Here is a 20,599-nt window from a genome sequence, read left to right as displayed (position 1 = left end):
GCACTGACCGGAGTTTTTTTATTAAATGTTTTAAGTGCAATTTAAGTGTACTGTAACGCATCATTACATATGAACTAGCATTTCATAACCTGCCCCTGCATGTACGGTAGCTGCAAACAATGGGCTGCTTTCTCTCTCAGGTTGAATGTCCCCAGTTGACCTAAGGCTACCTGTCCAGTAGGAGGGCCAAAATATGGCACAGTGTGTCACTGAAATACAGTGAAGAAGAGGAAAGTTACCAGTGAACCATTTGTTTGTGTCCTCGTCAAATCCTGTGAATGTCTATGCCATGTCTGCAGAGGTTGCAGTCCACATCACTTTAACGACCAGGGTCAGTGGAGTTTGTGGTCAGCAACAACAACAACATACTGTACATACATTAGTATAATATATAGTACATTGAATCACACAAAAAGCATAATTCACAGACAGGAGAATAATAAGTCTCTACAGCAGCAATATTTCTTTAACTATTAAAACGCTCAGATCTTTTCTGAATATTCACTATAAACTAACAAGAAGCTCGGCTAAAATCCAATTTAAAAAATAGGTTTACAACATTTTTGAAGGAATCTTTAGAATATCTGGTGGGAATAACTTATTTAAAATCTAAGCTTTCATCAATTATAACTTACAGTATTGTAATATGAGTTGTGACAGCTGTTAAAGAAGGTAATGTGGTCAGAAATATCAAATACACACACACACACAGAGTTTTAAAAGGATTCAGGCAATAGATTATTTATATCTACCGCCATGACACACAGAAGATTCATCACCATGGCGCGTGATTAGTGTCTCCTCTCCTCTCCTCTCCTCTCCTCTCCACACACTTCTCCCCTTGCACTCTATCATCTCTTGGACTGAATAATTGTGTTTTGCCACCATCCCTATAATGCATATCTCTGCAATTATCCAGATGTGGGTGACACCATAATCCATATGCCGGCGACACCAAGTACAGATGGTTCTGTAATTGCGAGCACACGGTGGTGATCGCCCTGCTTTGTAATCAGATTCATATTTTCTTTCTTGTGGGCGTTCACCATTTGATATTTCCAGATTAATTTCCCTATCAGATGCCACTGGAGTCTCATTTAGAGCGGGATTCAGTGTCAGCTAATGAGATACAGACAAGGGTATTTATACAGCCCCTGATCTGGTTCATTGAGTGGTGACATATTGGCCTGGCAGGCTCTCCGGTCGTGTTTGTTTCTCTTCAGTTTGACGAAGGAGATAAGGTTTGCACTGAGGGAATTTCTCACTCTGAAGTGACCAAAATATTGACTTGTGGAAGTGACTGGTTTCACCGCCAGTGTATTGAAAATGCATCTAAGTATGCCAGCTTGAATCTCATTTATTGTGTTACAGTTTTTGATGCATCAGTCCATGCATAAGCTCGTCCGTGGTTGAAATACAGGGCCACTAGTGTATCACTGTGTGTTCGTCACCGTCAGTGTCATCTACTACAAATATGCTGGTGTAATACAGTTTTTACAACAAGTATGCACTGGTTGACTGTTTGAGATTCATGCAAATGTGTATAAATGTCATCACTCTCCTGCTTTTCCTTCTTTTTGCTGTATGACAGTATCTGATCAGTTTGACAAAGCTTTGTGAACCCAAAAGGGCAGAAATTTGCTCTACCAAAAGCTGATCCTTCAGCAGACAGAACACCAAAATTGTAGATATTATGTTTTCATGTGTCAACAGGTACAGTACTAGTCAAAAGTATGGACACACCTTCCAATTCACTTGAATGGGAAAGTTCGTCCAAACTTTTGACTTTTGGTAATTTATGTCTGGAACCAGTTTCAGTCGATGGCCTTTTCTGTGTGATGTTTGATCTCGTGTCGAGTCATGTCAGTTTTATTTGCGAAACCTAAAATCATAAATCACAAATTTGACTTAAAGGGCATCACACCACCATATCTTCTTCTTGTGTCACATGGATTCCTCCCACATGTTAGGTGAAGACACTAAATTGTGCCCTTTGATGTATTGTTGACATGTTCAAGGTGTCTGTGTGTCTGGTGGCTGGGATAACCACCAGCCAACCATGACCCTACCAGGATTAAATGGTTTAAGAGAATAAATGGTCTGGAGGTTGTTACAGAGGCTTTCACATGCTGCCAATAAACCAGTTCATGGTGCGAACGTTTTGCATCATAAAGTGACTAAATAAATAGAAATGAAACCCAGAGGTGAAATAATTTCTCAGATTGCTCTATTACAAGTCCTGTGTTATCAGCAAAATCAACCTAATGTATCAAAAGTAAAAATGCCTGTTCTGCAGAAAAATGGCCCTGTGATTGATTTATCAAATATGACATTATTAGATTTTAGCATTTTACTATTGTGGCTGGTTGAGATGCAGTTATCTACTTTATATACAATTAGGTGATTTAGTCCAGTGGTTCCCAACCCAACAAGGGATCAGGCCCCCCTCCAAAGAGTCCCAAGATAAATCTTGGGGGGTCGTGAGATGATTAATGGGGCATGAAAGAGGAAAAAACAAAGTTCTGCCACATACATTTGTATTCATTTGTCAGACCTTTATCAAATCTTGGCTTTTTTTGTTGTTGTTGTTGTGAAATAGCTCTATTGCATCATTTTACCTCTTTGTGCCTGAAACATTTATTCAAATGAAACCATCTGAGAATTTTGAAGGGGAAATGGTTCTTTAATAACTCATAGGCATCTGAATCATAACAACACTGGATTTTTGTAAGGCGTCACAAGCCAAAAAGGTTGGGAACTACTGGTTTAACGATGCATTGTATTTTATAAGCTTATTTATTTATTTAATCTTTATTTAATCAGGCAGTCTCATTTAGATTAAGATCCCTTTTCCAAGAAAGACCTGAGAACAAGAAACATTCATAAGACAAGAACACAATCAGCGGACGGAAACAACACAACTAAACAAGATATTGATAAAAACCGTTACAAGAATCATAAAAAAAATCAGATAATAAAACTAAAATCTCCAAGAGGAATGTAAGACACAAGTTTGAGGGCAGTTTGCGGTTCATTCCATTTAAAAGCTGCATAGTATCTGAAACCAGTTCTGCCAACTTTAGTGTGTACCCGAGGGATATCTAAGGTTAGATAGTTACTGGATCATGTACTGTAGTTACTACATTTAAATAACAAAAAGCTTATCATACTTTTTAAATTGTAAATATTTTATTAAATACTCTAATTGAAATGAGAGCTCGAAGAATCTTATTGTAAAATCTTAATATGCACAAAGTAATTACAGCCATCAGATAAATGTATAGATAAAAGCAAAGTAAACAGTAATAGGCCTATGTCCCTCTGAAATGTAGTGGAGTTGGAAGAATAGGTTTGATATATTCGTGTACATGTACCTCAAAATTGTACTGAAATACTTTCACTGATGAAACCGAAACCGCAGCACAGAGTTGAGCAGTAAAGCAGAAACACTGGTTTGTATTACTAGAAATTGTGCCCTCTGTTGGTGTAAAACCACAGTACGGGTCCCATGTTGCACAAACAGGACGCATTGTTGAAATGCTCCTTTATTTATCCCTACAGGTCACATGCAGTTTGTTGTCTGGTATACTTTGCTCTCTATACTTCTTCAGCTGTGAACCGTGAGGAAGTGTCTGCACGGCTGCAAGCTGGAGCGCATCAGCAGAGCAGCAGAGAGAGGGGAGAGACGGAGGGGCTGCAGTTGTCATGGCAACGCCGAGGGGGGTGGAGCGTTGGGAAGTGGGACCAGTTTGTTTTGTTATTGAAGGTCACGTGGCAAGAGGAGGCTCCTCCCGCCTCCCCCCCGTTACCACCGATTCAACCGTCTCGAGCTCCTGCTCCGGTCAGTTACTACAAAATGGCTGCAGAGGCTCCGCCGCCGACGAGAACCGACTGAACGCTTCATGGTAGGATTAATTAAAGCCTTTCTTAAGGGAAGAGTTTAGCGCGACAAATTTGCTTCCTTGTCGCTTTCCACTTCATGAAACAGGCGGGATTTTGAGGTGAAATGTTGTCAGCTGGGCTGGGAATGAAAATATTTTCAGTTCAGCCCACTTTGACATCAGTGTTGTCGTCGATGCTAGTGCTCTCTATCGCAGTTGTCGGTGGCATATTGGTGCGGTTTTTTCTAGTTATTGCACGGTTTGCTGACCTTAGCACGGACACTGTGGTGTTTTCCTGATAGTGGCTTCGTGGTAACTTGGACTAATTGGCCTATCCAGCACATCGGCTGCACAGTGCAAACGATTCAAGGGCACCCCTGTGTTATTGCTTGTTGAGTTGTCGTATTCGTAGTAGCATGGCATTGGTTGAACGCTTGCAGTTGCACCAGTGTGTAGAAGAGTTGACATGGATGTTGTTGCAGCTCATTCTCACAACATATACTCTTAACATGCATCATCTGACTGGCAGTAAATGCATTAGCAAGCCGAGTTTACCTGCTGCACTCATATCCAGTTATGATGCATCTGCTTATACGGTTGCTGTTACTGCTTAATTGATTATGAATAATTGTTGCTTATGCGTCCTTATCCATTCAGCACATAGTGAATAGCTAGTAGTTAATAACTGCTGGCCTTCACTTTGAATAAATGCTGGAAAGTGGTTACTCTTTATGCAGAAAATACACATGCTGACTTTAGAGACTTCTTGTCATTGGCTTTATAACCTTGGGATGGTTGTAGATATTGTAACCTGACTGATTTTATAAACTGTATCTGTTGGAAATCTAAGTTGTCAGTCCCTGGTTTGAGCAGCAGAGAGCTGTGTAAACATAGAGATATGATGCTTCAGTGATTGCTTCCTTCCCTTCACCATTACTGGCCGGCTCCTGCTGCAGCTTGACATCCTGCAGTGGCACATACTCTCCACGAACAAGGCAATGTGTGCAGACTGGGGATGCCTGCACCCTGATGCATGTAGAGGGCAGACTGACGTAAGCCTTGAGGCCCGCTGCTGGTTTTACTAATGTGTTAGAGTCCCTAATTTGGGTCTGGGCCTGGCAAGGGATGAAGAGATGGTGGCAGTAAAGGGAAGGGGGTGGGGGTCTTTTCTGTCCCTGCTGGGTCAGGGGCCCCAGTCAGAGCCCCAAGCCTCTGAAAGAGCCAGTGTGTATTCACCGAGAGGCGCCAAAGGGGGCTTGATAACAAAAACAGGCCACTAAATACTCTGATTACTATACGGCTTAGGTCATAGCCTCACTTTCAGTTCAAAACTCTCCATGGCTTTTTGCTAAGCACTGGACCAGAGGGCTGAGGGGCATTTTGCCAGATTGTGTCATTTGGTTTGGCGGGTTGTTTGGTGTCAGTGATCAGATGCTTAGCTGGAGTTCTCAGTGGAAATGATGATCTTGCATCCTGTGAAAAGCAGTTTATTGCTGTCAAAGAGTTTTTTTTTCTCTTGAGGTTTAACAAACGAAAAAAGCTAGCTTGCTCATTGCTAGTTCCATTCATCCTGCGTTTTTGAACACTGGAGGTAGTTGCTTTATTTTTGCACAGACTCCAACTTAAAGGTGCACCTGTCATTTTCAGTATTAAAGAGGTCATATTATGCCCCTTTTCCCAGTTTAATATTATCATGTTCATGGTGTATTTACAAACATTTGCATGTTTTTATGGTCAGAAAGCACCTAGTTACAGCTGTACGAGCCATGAGACACTCAGCCTGAAACGTGCTGTTTTATGTCTGCTCAATTCCCCTCTCTTCTGATTGGCTGACTGTTTTCTGAGTGATGCGCCCAGGCCAACCACAGGTAACAGATTGTAGCACGCAGAGAGCAGAGCAGAGAAGAGAAACTAGTGCAACAATAAATGACAGCAAAACACAGACCAATACTGGATTTTTGGGGCCGATACCGATATTGGGGAGTAAAAAAAATTCCGTTATTGATATATATTGGCTGATAATCTTGTATATACAGAGTATATACAAAAACACACATTTTTTGCAATGATCCCTCAAATGTGGTTATCAAACACTTGTGACAAAGATATGTAATGGAGGCATGATATTTTACAGTTTAATAATAACCTTTATTGTATAAAATGACATCAGTGCACGGAAACAGTCAACTTCAATGGGAATTTAATAACTATAAATAACTAGCCTATAAATAAAAAAACACAACAAAAAGAACATATGTATGTATATATATTAAACTTGAATTAAGAAAAAGGATCAAATATAGATAAAGTTCTGCCTATATAACTTTAAATATATAGGTATATCGGTGCATATCGGACAACATATATGCCAATACTGATATATCTGTGATAGGCTGTGGTAGTCTCTAGTAGAGACTCTCACACTGAGCTGAAATGAAACAAGTGCACATAAATTAGGTAAATAACAAATAAACATATTGTCGTTCTTTCAGGGGAGGCGGGGGGACCCGTCCGTCCCTCCCAGCCAACAGTAGGGGAAACGCTGAGCGTATAGTTGTGACATCACAACCTTACGGAAGTCCAAATGGCTCATTTAAAGGCGCAGTTTCTGAATATGGGCTGTGGACTAAACGTTTTGATTCTTTCACAGTATTTTTATAGCACTTAGACCTGCTTTATAATCAAAAAAAAAAAAATTTAATCTACAATATGTCGCCTTTAAACAAATTCTAATTCTCCTAAATGGGGTGTCAGACTCTATGTAGGCTAGTATTTTTTTAGATACTACATTAAAGGCGCAGTTTCTGAAAATGGGCTGTGGACTGAACGTTTTGATTCTTTCACAGTATTTTTATAGCACCTAGACCTGCTTTATAATCAAAAAAAAAATTTTAAAATCTACAATATGTCGCCTTTAAACAAATTCTAATTCTCTTAAATGGGGTGTCAGACTCTATGTAGGCTAGTATTTTTTTTAGATACTACATTAAAGACTTTTCCTAATTGTACTTTCCAGAAATAAAAATTGTGCAGCACACGATTAGTCTTAATGTAGCTCAGAGTTATGTGAGCTCTCTCTTACATACAGGCTATTACTCAGTGGCTTGTTTTCGATTTATTAAGACAAATGTGGAAATAGTGAGAGAGCTACGTGATTGGAGTTTAATAAGACATTTGTTAGTGATGTTCTTTGATCTGTTGGACCAGTAAATTGTCAGCCAGGCTCATAAAAGTGTTCCCATTACTTCTGGAGCAGACAACTGACATTGGGACTGGAGGCAGTGCTTTTGGAGTGTGTCCATACAAGTTATTTCGGGGCCTGTTCAGAGTGCCAGGAGTGCAGAATAAGTTTCTCTTTTCCTTGTCGTTACCCCCGGTCAGAAAGCATTAACATGACCACACTGAGAATAGCCTCAAGTACTTTAAAGAGTGCAATCCTCTTTGCGGAGCACAAGGACTGCTTACCCAGCAGTTTTTAAACCTTCACACAAATCGAAATGTAGTAGTAACTGCTCGCTCTCATGCATTTTTGTTATGTTTCTTTGTGATGCGTTTGAGGTTTTGCATTTGAAAACTGGCACATCAGATATTTTTCACAACAGAAAGCTCTGTTGCTTAATGTGCGATTGTGCAGAAGAGCACGGGGGGGGGGCTGCACATTCTGCCATAGCTGTGGCGGCTGCCTCTGAGGTTGCTAGCGAGCGTTCTCCCAAGGGCTCACCATGCTCTTGTTTGGCTTGCAGCGATGGCATTCCTGGCTCTGTGCCCAGCGACTGCCGTCTAGCACCCCTTCCCCCATCTCTCACACATGCATTCAAATCAACCCTCTCAGCCCCATCAATAGCAGCCCCCTCATCTTCATCGCTTCAATGTGGGGCAGCAAGGTATTTACATGTCCGCAGTAATACAGACGGCTGTGCCAATTCACCTTGCACACGCTGACTCTCCTTCATCTCATCATCGCCACTCGATTTTCTACCGATTTTACAGCTGCTTTTATTAGGCTGGTCTCTCCCGAGTGTGACTGTTTTTGTTTTGTTTTTGTTTTGTTTTTTTTCTTTTTGCCTTCCTTTGTCGACGCAGTGAGTGTGTGGTTTTAAGAGGGACACTGAGCTCTAATCCTGTTGTTCTGACAGGAGAGTGTAATTCCACAACAGCGCTGAGCTCATTGACCCCCGTCCTGCATATAGACACGAGCTGTGCTTCCCTGCTACAAACGGCCGCTCGTGATGTAGCTCAGCCCGATACTACGAGTACATGTCAAATCAAAACTGCATCATCGTAGCCTCCTCTGTGTGACTGAATGGTCTTTTTTGATGTCATTATTAATGTTCTAATATACATTTTATAAAAAGGGCTTCTTGAAAAATGATCAATAATGTTTGATGAGTCTGTATCTTTAAATTGTGGTTTAATTTAAGTTCTGTTTACATTATCATGGTGGTGTCTTCAAACCCATTCACACACTGCATCCAAAGGGGGGGCAGGAGGCACCATTACTGCATCTTCCCCATCTCACTATCAGTCACCCCTCAGAGTCCCAGGGACACACATCTTTCCAAGCTTGGCAGATGTTTGGAAATGAAACGGCAGCTCTCAGTGAGAGAGGCTCCCTCTGTCTTGCTCAGGGACCAAATGTCTCTTAAATTGAAATTATTTTGACACTTTTCTCGCTACTCACTCTCCTTATCCGGGTCGAAGGCCGACAGCAGCTCACATTAACTGGAGCATCTCTCTTATCCTCTGATCCTACATGACACAAGCCCCACTGATGCCTTTGAAAGGAGCAGCACCAGCTATATTTAGCGTGGCAGCTGCCCCAGCAGGTTCCATACCCAGCCTCTTGGAGGTAAAAATAAGTGTTTATGATGTGAATTGGTCGATAGGTGTTTGGCAGCAGTAGGTTTTTGTGTCGATTCCAACAACCTAGTCTCAGGCCCACTGTCAGGACAACAGTCCAGTTATAAAGACGCACTAATTATCTTTGAGCTCCTTTGGATTGCTGCTCTTTTGACTCATCAGGCCTGGAGTGCTGCAGGATTGGTAGAGTTAAAGGCATGTGCTGAGCCAATGCCAGTGCATGAGTGAGTGATACTGACTAAAAATAATATTCTGATATGTTTAGCTAATTTGTGACTGTCCATAGCTACAGCTGGTATTTTCTGTTTTAAACAAGTTCATATGAAAAGAAATAATAAGTCAAGGAAATGAAAGCTTGACTCATTAAACTGTTAGCTTTTTAAAACCTTTTTTTGTGTTTGGTTAGTTGTTATTTGACCCTATTTGGGTCTGTTAGCAGTGGTAGATAACTCACAAAGATTCAATTGATCTTTTTGCTGCAAAATGGGATAAAAGTGGTCAACAACAAATTCAATGTTGAACTTATCTCCAGTCGATGTTGCAGTTTGCAAAGCATCCGTTGTTCAGTATCAGTTCATTCAAATACCAGTGGCTGACCAAAAATATGTGACACCTTTGTTGCCATCACTGATTACTACATTGTTATTTATTCCAGTTACCTATTAATTTATTTATTTAGTCCTTTTTTTCTTTATTTCACTGTGTGATTTACGTGTCACTGATCCATCAGCCGTTTGATGCAAAGAAAGACTTTCTACTAACAATTTAACATAATGCACACAGAAAGTAGAATGCGTAGGTGTTCCTCAAAGAAAAGCAACACTTGCAGTGCTCTAATGTGATCATTTCTCACTTCCTGGACTTCTGTAACATTTTTTTCCCCACGTGACGTAGGGATGTGGTTTGATAGCATTTAATCAATTCACATCCAATATCAAATCCACTTGTTGAATCAAAATTCTTTTGAAACCCTTATTAAATCTTTGTTAGATTCACATTTCAACATTTGCAAGTAACTAAAATAATTACAACTCAAGGATGTCTGATCACCTGTTGTTGGCAGAAACACTACAGCTCATAGTGGTAGCCTAATTAACAAACCTGTACCTACAACCTGAACATGAGATGAACAGCATAACATACGAAATGTTCATTAAATGTATCTGACACATTCAGGCAACAGCCAACTGTACTTAACCAGCTACTTTACTCCAAATACCAAAAGGTCCTGATTTAGTTATAATAAATCTGCAGTGTGGAACTTTTACATATAAATGAACGTCCGTTACATCCGAGTGCTTGCCAAACGAGTTCACACTTTGCTGATTAAGCTTATCACCGCCAGATAAATCTCTCTGTATTTCACAGTATACAGTTTTTAATCTGGTGTCATGTTTGACATTCCTGCACCGGCCGGATGAATGCACACCACAGACTTCTGCCAGCCAAGCCGGCTAACTTCCAGTTAGCTCTCTGCTAACTTAAATGAGGATAAAATAATTTAATCGTGCGGCTCTTCTAGACTTTCCAAATGTTATCAGACCGAATGGATCAAATTCTGAAAGTGAAACAAGTCATTTCATGGGGGTTGTGTGACGCTCGAAACAATTTATCCACTGTTTTACAGACGCAACAGTAGCGACGGAGTAGGCTACGGAGGAGCCTGTGACGTAAACACATCAACAGCGTTTTTTGTAATTAATCTCACTGCCAGAAGGGGGAGACAAAAGTCCCCACTCCAGCTTTAAGTGAGTCAGATTATAATGTTGACATTTTAAATGATCGTCTGATCGTTTCTCTAGAGTCGCCACTCTGTGAAACTACAACACACATTCCACTCTCAGTTGTACAGTGTTGTTACAGAGTGATGTGTCTTTTCACTCATAGGCAATCTTTGGCTGAATACAGACACAAGCTGCGAAGAGCACATTAACTACTGAACGGCCAAACTTTATTTTAGTCCTTACAGAATTGACATTAATTAGCTACAGCTGATCTAATCATTTTAACTAGAAACGGTCGGCTAAAAATGAGAAGCCTGTAGCCTGTATTTCTCCCTAATGTGATGCCAGTGTTAAAGAGGATATAAAGAGCAGATAACATACTGTGGGGTCTGATCTTTGCAGTGAACAGGAGGCTTCCCTGTGGTCACCCTGTGTCACCTGTTTGCCTGCCATAAAGCAGTGGACATGGTCTCTGGTAGATGATGGCACTGTAATATGCACTGTTACAATTATAATTCTAAGCATAAGATTAGAATATGTGTAAGATTGTTACTCACAGGGTCTAATAGCAATACATTATGTTGATAACATGCACATATTTCATACCATTCATAATAGCTTCCCTCTGCCATAAAAAAACCAATAGAGAATCACTGTATCCAACTTAAAAATTGGTGGTTTGTGTTTATTATCTTCATTAGGACTTTCTCAGCCAACACAGTCAGCCAGTGATAGAGAAAATGCTGCATTGTTGTAAACCAGATAATATCTGGTGAGCTTTGCTTATCCTCTAATTAATTTGTGACACAATTAGAAACGGCTCCAAAGACTATATCTCACGGAATTGAGATGATCGATCATATTTAGGTGAAACCAAGTGATTTTATTAAATGCTAGCTTGGGTCTCTGCCTTCTTTCTTTCTTTCTTTGCTATTTTATTCATAAAAGGGAAGGAAATATTGTTGTCATCCTACAATACAGGGGTTAAAGTTCTCAGGCACCGTGCCTGATTTCAGGCATAAAGCAGTTTTAAATTCAATACATTGTACACATTTTCTACTGAACAACTTTTCAGGCTCACTAATCTTCTCTTGCTTTAATCCCTGTACAATATTTAAAAGAAGGGACATGAAAAACATAGATATGTAGGGTAACATAGCTAAATGTGATCTTAGTTTAATTTTCTTTTCACTGTGGTTGTTGTTTTCTTTTTATATTCACAGTTTAGGTTGACCTCATTACATTTGCTGGGGTCCAGGTCGGCATCAAGGAAAGGCATTCAGGAAACAGAAAGATGACATAGTGTTTGTTTTTGTTGTTTTTTTTTTCTTTGAGGATTTGGAACCATCTCTTGAACCAGTGCTCTTGTGACATGCTTGAAGCTCTGTCTCATTTGTTTTAATTGGAAGGTCATATTTGTGCTTTAACAAACGATGCTTGTCAAAGTTCATCTTGCTTCTCGTTTTCCAGTTTCATTATTGGATATCCACAACCAAACTGATTTTAGCAGTGCTTAAGGGCGCTGTCTGTCTCCACCTGAATGCTCACCAGGGCCTTAGGGAGCGCTTGTTGCCAGGCAATGGCACACACCGCTGTCACCTGCAGCAGCATAGGCTTGGCAGCAGAAAAGGATGACGGTTTATGTACAATTTTACATTTAAGGTTCAAGGAACTTGATTCCAGTTTCTGTATTTTTTCAGGCTAGCTCCTCTTCCCACTGTCCTTAAAAACACGGCTGCTAGCTTTTATTTATTTATTTGTTTTTCTGTGTAGAGGATTAGGCTAGATATGGACTAGCTCTGAACTGGATGCACTTGCTTATGAAACAATGGGCCATTGTCGGGTGATTTTCAGTTACAGCATGTGTCTCTTGTGAACACTTTTCCTCTAATGACTGGGTACTGAAGGTGTAGGCTGTAACCATGTAGGTTTAGAGACTTTGTCAACAGATCAAAGATGTGCATAAAGTTGTCAACGACCCAGAATAGTGGCATGTATTGTTTTTCTGTGGTCTGCAAACACATTAGTTGTGTTGGGAGCTGCTGCCCTGGCTGGGTGTGAAATCTGAAGAACGGGGGGCCTCCCCCCACTATACTAGACCTTCAAGGCCTCCCTAATGGTTTCCAGAACCAAGACCACCAAACTAAACACATGCACAGTTCAAAATATTACAGCTTGTCAAGAAATATGCTGCTTAAGAGTTAAGTGCAAAAAGTAAAATTAACCCATATCCTTCTGTCTGGTAGTTGTATTAAAAAACTACATACATGATTTTGTGTGTTGCAACAGCAGATATTGAGAACATTGATTTCACCTTAAGGTACAAGAATTGATAATGCAGCTGAATAAATGTAAAGAAATCACTGTTGTAGATGCTCACCTGTTGAAGCAGAGTTCCCTTCTGTTGGTGTTTGGTATTAAAACCATGTCTGTCTCTCTCTCTTTTTTTATTCAAGTTGTGAGAAGAAGGAAAAAATACGAGAAGAGAACCATTTGATGGAAGATAAGAAAAAGAAAAAGCAAGAAGAGAAGAAAAAGAAAGAAGCTGCTCAGAAAAAGGTAAACTTCTTTAACACATACACACTCCTTTTTTAGCTTTAATTGCTGCTGCCTACTGTTTCATCATGACCAACCTAGATAAGATACTGTAAGCCCCAGTTTAATGCTGGTTCACGCATGGCCAACGTCTCCCAGCAATAAAATGAAATGCTCCCCGAGTCAGTCAGTACTTTCACTTCCTTTTTTCTCAGCCAATCTTAGACAAGGCTGCTTTAACACCATCTGCGCTTGTCAAACTAAAATTAGATACATACAATAGCCTCACTGTAAATCACTTGTCCTGTGTTCTCTTTTGAGGAAAAATCAGCGACCAAGAGGGAGAAATTTCTATTTTATATTTTTTTGGTTTCATATGGCACCCCCTAGTTTTGGATTAATTCGACAATACCATTAGTTATCCATCTACATAGATGGAGAACTTTTTTGCATACAGCCCAACAAATCTTGCATAAAGCAGTAACGTAAGCATTCGATCATAGGCAGAGCAGATGGTCACACTAAGCCTGACAGCAGCCGGCTACATAACACAAGAACAACCAACATTAGCTTTCCTGTTAAAGTCTCCTTCTTATCTAAGTTACAGACATGAAACAAAAGTCTTGACCTGTACCTTAGCTTGTTGAACAAGCCATCAAACAAACGTTCACTGGATAAAAGTACACCACTAATATCAGTTTGCATGCTAGATTACTAATTAGCTGCTCAGATGCAGCAGATTAAACAGCTGAAAATATCACTTTGGTCGGTTAAGATAACACTTCTGGTGGCCCTGCCCTGTAAGCGACCCGGACAACTGTGCTGCTGCATAATTTGTGTTTTAATTGTGATTGAGCAAATCCACTGCTCCAGTATATTGTGTGCCATTTCTGGCTTTAGTTTGGAGGTTAAAAACTTCTTACAATGTTGTGATGACCATCATCTCATTGCAAACACTAAGAAAACAGAAGAAATGATTTTTGATCAAGGACATCTGGGGGATTATCTCCACTACTGGTCCATAATGCTAGTACTGCCCAGGTTCATTCTTACAGATACTTACATATTGACTGTAGTCTGACTTTGAATGTCCATGTGAATTCTGTATGCACTAGGATCCAACAGCAACTTTATATTTGCGCAGACTCAGGGTGTTTGGGGTTGGACAGAGGGTAATGATGTTATTTTATCATACTGTGATGATAGAGAGTATATCACATTACAGAATCTCAGCTTGGTTTGGTAACATATCTGTTAAGTTAAAATCACAAATAAACAGACAGCATTGAAAGTGATGGGGGTGAGGGAGCATCCCTCCCTCTAAATGCTCTTTAAGAAGACTATAGTTAAACATAATTTTATGTATTTTTTATGTGACAGCCTTTATGTCCAAGACAAATTTCCCTAGGGACAAACAAAGTAATCTTGATCTTGAAGTTGCTGGTATGGTCCTTACTGTTCAACACTTCCCATGACTTTACAACTACAGCACAGGTTTTTTTACTGTCTTTGTCGTCGTACTGGTGCCACCAGAGCTCAGATGCCAGCTGCTGTCAATCAAACACCGACACGCCCCTCCACCCAGCTGAAACAAAAAGACCTTTTTCCTTTGTTTTTAATAATAAAAAACTGTTAACAATACATATTAAAAACACATTGTCATTCTTTTTGACTGCAAAAATGGACGGCTAAATGTGATTTTAGTTGGACTTTAAATTTTAGGTGATACATAACCAAGTGCAGCTCTCCAAAAGGCTCAGGTGTTTTTGTTGCAGTTATATCATATTGATGACATGCATATTGAGCACATACATTTTGTCAATCCGTGTTTCCACTGGAAGCATTAAAAAGAGCATTATGTAGTTGTCATACTCATGTTTACCCTGTAACCCCCACCCCACCCCCCCAAAACACTGTTCTCAGTGTTACATAGTTCGTATAGTTGACCCTTCTTGTCAATAGTGGAGAAAGTATGTTTGTGTGTCTTTCTTAATCTATGAGAGGAACATTAGCGTTTCTATTTTTCTCCCTCTCCTGCTGCAAACCCCATGAACTCTTTCACCCCGTCGAGCAGTGAGAATGAACATGAACCTTTTAGCATTTCAATAGATGAACAAAACGAGCCCCTGAACATTTTGTTCCAATAGCCCTGGCTAGTTGCTCCAGCGCTGTCGTGTAGCTGGCTAGCCAGCCTCTGTGACTCGGGGTGCGTTAACGTTTAGGTCCATAATTTTCACATATATGTGGAAAAGATGGTTGATTGCATCCTTATAAATGATTCTTTATTCTGCTGTTAATATATTTGTTCCTCTTTTTTCAGGCCACAGAACAGATAACCAAAGGTGAGTTGTGGCTACTTCTATCTTTTTTGTTTAATCAGTGTATTCTATACCACCCATATAAAACAGTACCTCTAAGTTCATTTCTTCATTGAGTATGCTGCACATGCAATAACACAAGGTTTCTCTGTGCTGGCAAAATTATACTTTGCTATGTTTATCTGCCCTGAATCTTGCTATGAGGTTGTGATATGATGTTTTCAACCACTAGGGAGACTGATTGTGTGAGTGTTTTAAATTGTGTATCCTCTTGATTAGATGGATAACTCAGTAACCCTGTGCAGGATTGCTTTTTTGCTTCTGAGTCTCAGTTTGCCTACTGCTGCGCAATTTGGATATGAAGCATTAGCTTTTATTATAGTAAAACATCTTTAACCGAAAACATTAGCAGCAGGCAGGTTGCCCAAAGTACCTGAACCAAAATAAAGGCCAGGTGCCCATACAAGACTAATAAGGAGCATGGGGATGGTGCAGCTGCTCCTCAGGCCTCCCAGAAGATTCCTCAGGCATACCTAGGAGGATGTAGGTGAGGAGGAATCTCAGAAGAGAGGAAAACTGAGCCAAAGAACCACAAAACAAACCTGAGAAAAAGAGGTGAATAAAGTTAACTGAAAGGTGACTCCTGTAGGGAAGAGTGTGCTTAGCTTGCAGGTTTTGAACTGCTGATCTGTGGCAGCTGCAGACCCACTCTTCACTTTGACTCCCAAAGCCAATGCTCTTAACGACCAGAAAGAGGCGGGTAGGGAGTGATGGACAGTCAGTTAGCCCAGGAGCAGATCTCCTTGTCAAGATGAGCAGGCAGATGGGAGAGGGACTTAATGTCTCGCAAGGGATAGGCAGGGCGAAATCTGATTAGAAATTCTGGTAGGCGTTGGCAGCATGGCCTTACTGTAGTTTAATGACCGCACGAGAATGGACGCCTAATTACAAGCGAGTGTCTTTGTGTTTTTGTGCCCAAAGCTGTGCTCAGACAAATGCGTGTGTCGGTTTGTTGGCTAATTCCACTTAGGTCAGTAAAAAGGAGTATGTTGACTTGTGTTCTCATCTTGTGTGTGCATAAAACTGTGAAGTCTCTCCCGTCAAGGGTCAACAGCATGACCTCCCACTCTCTCCCTGAAGGATGAATTAATGAGACTGTAATGTCATAGAGGTGCCCCCTCCTACCTCTTATTCCTGTTGTCTGAGTCACCCTCACCCTCTCACAGTTTGCTGCACTAATGAATGTGATCTGGGATAGCTTTGTTAGTATTCTCTTTGTCTCTTATCTACTTTGCTTTGTTTCACTGCATCCGCAAATTGACCTATATACTATGCTTTTCTCCCCATCATCAAACTAGGCTGTGATATGCACAATTATTTTCTTGGCTGCTGCTCATAAGAGCAATGTGCCACGGCCTCATTTTACTGTGATCTTCACCCTCTCAAATGTCACATTTTACTTTCCTGCACATTGTACACTTTTGTCTACTCCACTGTGCTCATATCCATCATCTTCTTTTAAGAAATTCGTAATTTGATTATCATTTTTCTTCAAATAATCGATTGGTTTATACGTTTGAACACCTGTTAAAGGGTCTTTCCAGTATTATTGTTACCACAGATAAATTCAGTCAGAGAGGATCAGAGCAGACGGATCTCTTAAAATCTTCAGCTTATTTCAAATCAAAGCATATTTATAAATATTATTGTGATGCCAGAGATGTGAGTGTAATTTTATAGTAATGAAGACAAATGGCTCATTCACCATTAAAAAAAATCATAAAAAACCAAAAAGACTAAAAATTCCGTTCTTAATCTAATGAGTGATTAATTGACTAATCAACTAAGAGAGGCAGATTGTCTGTGATATTAATGCAGGGTATATAGGGAGCTAATTAGGAGAACAAGGCTGGTGCGGAGGCTGAATAAACAGGCATCCATACACAGGAGATCTCCAGAAAGACCCCGAGCACCATAGTAACACTACACCAACTCCTGTCTGGTTCAGGCAGAAAGTCCCACCCCGGGACCAACAAGAGGAAGGAGCAGAGGGAAAAGGGAGCAGAAGAAGGTGGGCTGTAAAGAAAGAGATAGAATTAATTGTTGCGGTTACATTTGTGCAAAGTGTACAGAGGGTGCTGCTAAAACGTGGTGCCTTTCGGTTGATTTGAAGGAGCTAGGAAAATGCATGTGAGAGCAAAAGAAACAGACGGAGCCATGTGAAACTGTGAGAATGCACTCCAGTTTCCTGTTTGCCGGCACAGCTGAGGGGGCCCTTTGTAGGATATTTCTACTGGCCCACTTCTGTGACACACACACACACACACACACTCCCTCGGCCAGTTCCCTAATGACAAGCAAACACCATCACCAAATGTACGTTGTGTGCCTGTGCAAACACACACGTATAGTTTTATTCATGTTGACCCCTCCGCTTCACTAGCCCACAGCGAGAGTGCTATAAATTTCAAATGTAGCACATTCATCTCCAAATACCATACGCATACGCATGCAAATATCTTAACATAACATGTAGCATAAATCTACTGATGCATAAATATTTTAAATTAATGCAGCTGTCATTCACTCCCTACTTAGAAATTCACTGTCCGAAGACAAGTCACTGTGCTTCATGGGAAGGCCCTTTGACGTACTTCCAGGGTCATCAGTTGAATATTTTACCACCCTTAAGTATTGTAATGCTCAGTTCAGTACTGATAACTCTCCTAGGGGACATGCTGTGTGTCACCATTGTGTCACAGTCATAGGTCAACATCACAATAGAGTCATGCTTTGATGAAGTGTGTGCCAGGCAAGTTGTAACTTCGCATCCTTGAGCCGTCAGTTCCTGTGTTGCGCCCCGGGCCAACCCTCATCCTCAAGGGTTAAAGGACCAATGTCTCGAGGCAGGATGTGAAGAAAGTGCCAGACAGACGAGCGTAACAAGCGTCAGCCCCATCACAGATATCGCGTAGCACAGCGGAGGCCCGCTGCCATCAACAAGCTATGCAAGAGTTAATGTCTGTGGGTTAATGAGTTATTGTGTCTCTGTTCATGCGGTGCTTTTTTATCCCTATCAAAGATGGGGCACGACATCCATGTACATCAGGGCGCACATTTACATAGCACAATAAAAGATAACATTATTATAAAGTTGTGTCACGGCAGTAATTTCATAACAGATTAATTTGCCGTTCCACATTCGCTTAATTACACCCAGTGCTTTGTGTTGGAGAGTCATAAATTGCAGTGTGATCAGGGGGAATTTATACCAGTGTGCCTCTTGTCATCGTCACCGCCTCTTCTTCGAGTCTTAGCCCAAGAAGCACAATTTTTATGGATGCAGCAGTGGTGTTAATTTAAAACCATGTGAAGTGGTTTTATAAGTTGTGAATTAAAGGGCGACAGGGCAAATCTGCGGCTATATTAAATATGTCTAAAAATGTATTTATGGATGGATTTCAACCCTTTAATGTCGAAAAAGCTCAAAGAGATATTGAGACATAGAATTTGCTTAGTTTGAATAAGATAAAATCTTAACCCACCATGATATCTTGTATAATAAGGCGTGTTTGACATTTCTCCCTCAGATAAAATTAAAGCCTCTTGCAGTTTCTGCATAAAGTTAATATAGATCTCAGTCATTTTTCACTGAATTGTGTTGGCCCAGCAGGTCAGGAGGACAGGACGTTCCACTCTCTTTCACACATCACTTCCTCTAAATCATAACAGACAGTGGAATCTGGTCTGCCCGCAGCTGTTGGCACAAAAGGCCAGGGACAAGGGAGTGATGAGTCCAGGGAATCTGTCTGTCTCTGTCCTCCACCTGTCTTCTGAGAGCAACAATCATTCTCTGCTCTATCAGCTGGCTTTGATGTCGACGCTGCTGCAGGTTGAGAATACTTATTGCCAAAAAAACACTTAATAAAACACAAAAGTGAGAGTAGATAGTGAGAGTAACTGGTGTTGACTTACAGTATATTATACCACTCAGGTGTGTAATTATGTGGCATCATTCAGAGCTCTGGTTGCCATTTGATAAATGCTCTGACCTATATAGCCTTGTGTTTTTCACACTGTGCTGTCAGACATTAAGTGCTTTTAAATAGCATTTTTGTCTGTGTTGAATGTGATGCACCAAGGGAGGGTTTTCCCTCTTAACTACAGTGTCATATTTATTCACTTCTAATTAAGCCCTTTAATCTTCTCTCTGGTGAGGCCCGCTGCTCACATTTTAAAGCCCACAGGAGGAAAGAGATGGGGAACCCTTAAGACATGCCTCCCTTCCCTCGCTCATGATTCGTCGAGACTCGTTCTGCTGCTTCTTCTTTAGTAGACATCTGATAAGGATCTAGTAATTTTCATGTTTCCTTTTTAACTTCTGTTAGGGTGGTGCACTATGACATTTTGACAGAAACGCCAGCAATGCGATACATTTGAAATACAGTGTTCTTAGAGGTGGATACATGAAGAAGACAGGTTTTAGTTCACAGTTAACTAAATCCTCCAGGTTCCTCAACATTTTATTATTATATATTGAACTTTCTTGCGCAGGGTTTTTATAGAATTTGTGACTGCACCATTTGTTCTGTTTAAGGATTGCCATTCAAAAGTACAAAACACCATTTCTGTTGTTTGATAGAACAGCAGTGGCTAAGGCCAGCAAACATGCCTGTGAGAGTAGCGGTATGTATCCTACTGGATATTGAGCAACTGCAACCCTGATTATAGCAACAAGATGTTCTTTAGGTAGTTTGTAAAAGCTTCGTTCAGGCCATAACTTGGCCGATTAAAGGCTCAGCTATGGAAAGCTTATAATCACTCACAAACTGAACTTTTGTATGCGTATCTGTGTACGCTTCACCCAAGAGCAAGGCGACCCACTCGGATGAACGGAGAGCAGAGTCAGCATTATTAAAGTCGTAGGTAGAAGTGCACTGATTGTGATTTTGAGTGACTTGGCTGTGATCCATCTCCCAAGTTCTTTTATTTAGGTCCACATTTGAAGCTGTGCCATAATCAATACTTAAAGGGCATGCTGTTTTGCACAATATTACATTTTTCCAGCAAGAGAAAAAACATCTTGAAAATGTTGAAAGGCTTCATGAAGTTCATATTAGCAGCAAATTTTGTTTAGAAAAATCACTGACTAAGCAGGGTATTCTTCTTTCATAATTGATTTTAGTTTGTCAGTCACCACTGCATATATGTGCAATGAGGAGTGTGTGATTAGATGAAATTATACTTTTATCACAGGTACTTGCATAGCCCAGTTTTCTTA

At 40.5% G+C, this 20,599-nt stretch overlaps 1 protein-coding gene across 4 annotated transcripts in view; it reads left to right on the top strand.

Moving 5' to 3' along the window:
• The first annotated feature begins 3,804 nt into the window (after nucleotides 1–3,804).
• Nucleotides 3,805–20,599, top strand: part of LOC121884715 (trinucleotide repeat-containing gene 6C protein-like) — a 44,610-nt gene continuing 27,815 nt past the window's right edge. For all 4 annotated transcript variants that reach the window (XM_042393686.1, XM_042393685.1, XM_042393684.1 and 1 more), the window contains exons 1-3: nucleotides 3,805–3,905; nucleotides 12,922–13,024; nucleotides 15,321–15,342. In XM_042393686.1, coding sequence (XP_042249620.1) covers nucleotides 12,962–13,024; nucleotides 15,321–15,342 — 85 coding nt within the window. In that variant the 5' untranslated portion in view covers nucleotides 3,805–3,905; nucleotides 12,922–12,961. The remainder of the gene's footprint in view (nucleotides 3,906–12,921; nucleotides 13,025–15,320; nucleotides 15,343–20,599) is intronic.

Source organism: Thunnus maccoyii, chromosome 18 (assembly GCF_910596095.1).
Source record: "Thunnus maccoyii chromosome 18, fThuMac1.1, whole genome shotgun sequence".
Taxonomy (NCBI): Eukaryota; Metazoa; Chordata; class Actinopteri; order Scombriformes; family Scombridae; genus Thunnus; species Thunnus maccoyii.
Note: the sequence above shows the minus strand (reverse complement) of the source record. Positions and strands in the feature narration are given on the sequence as shown.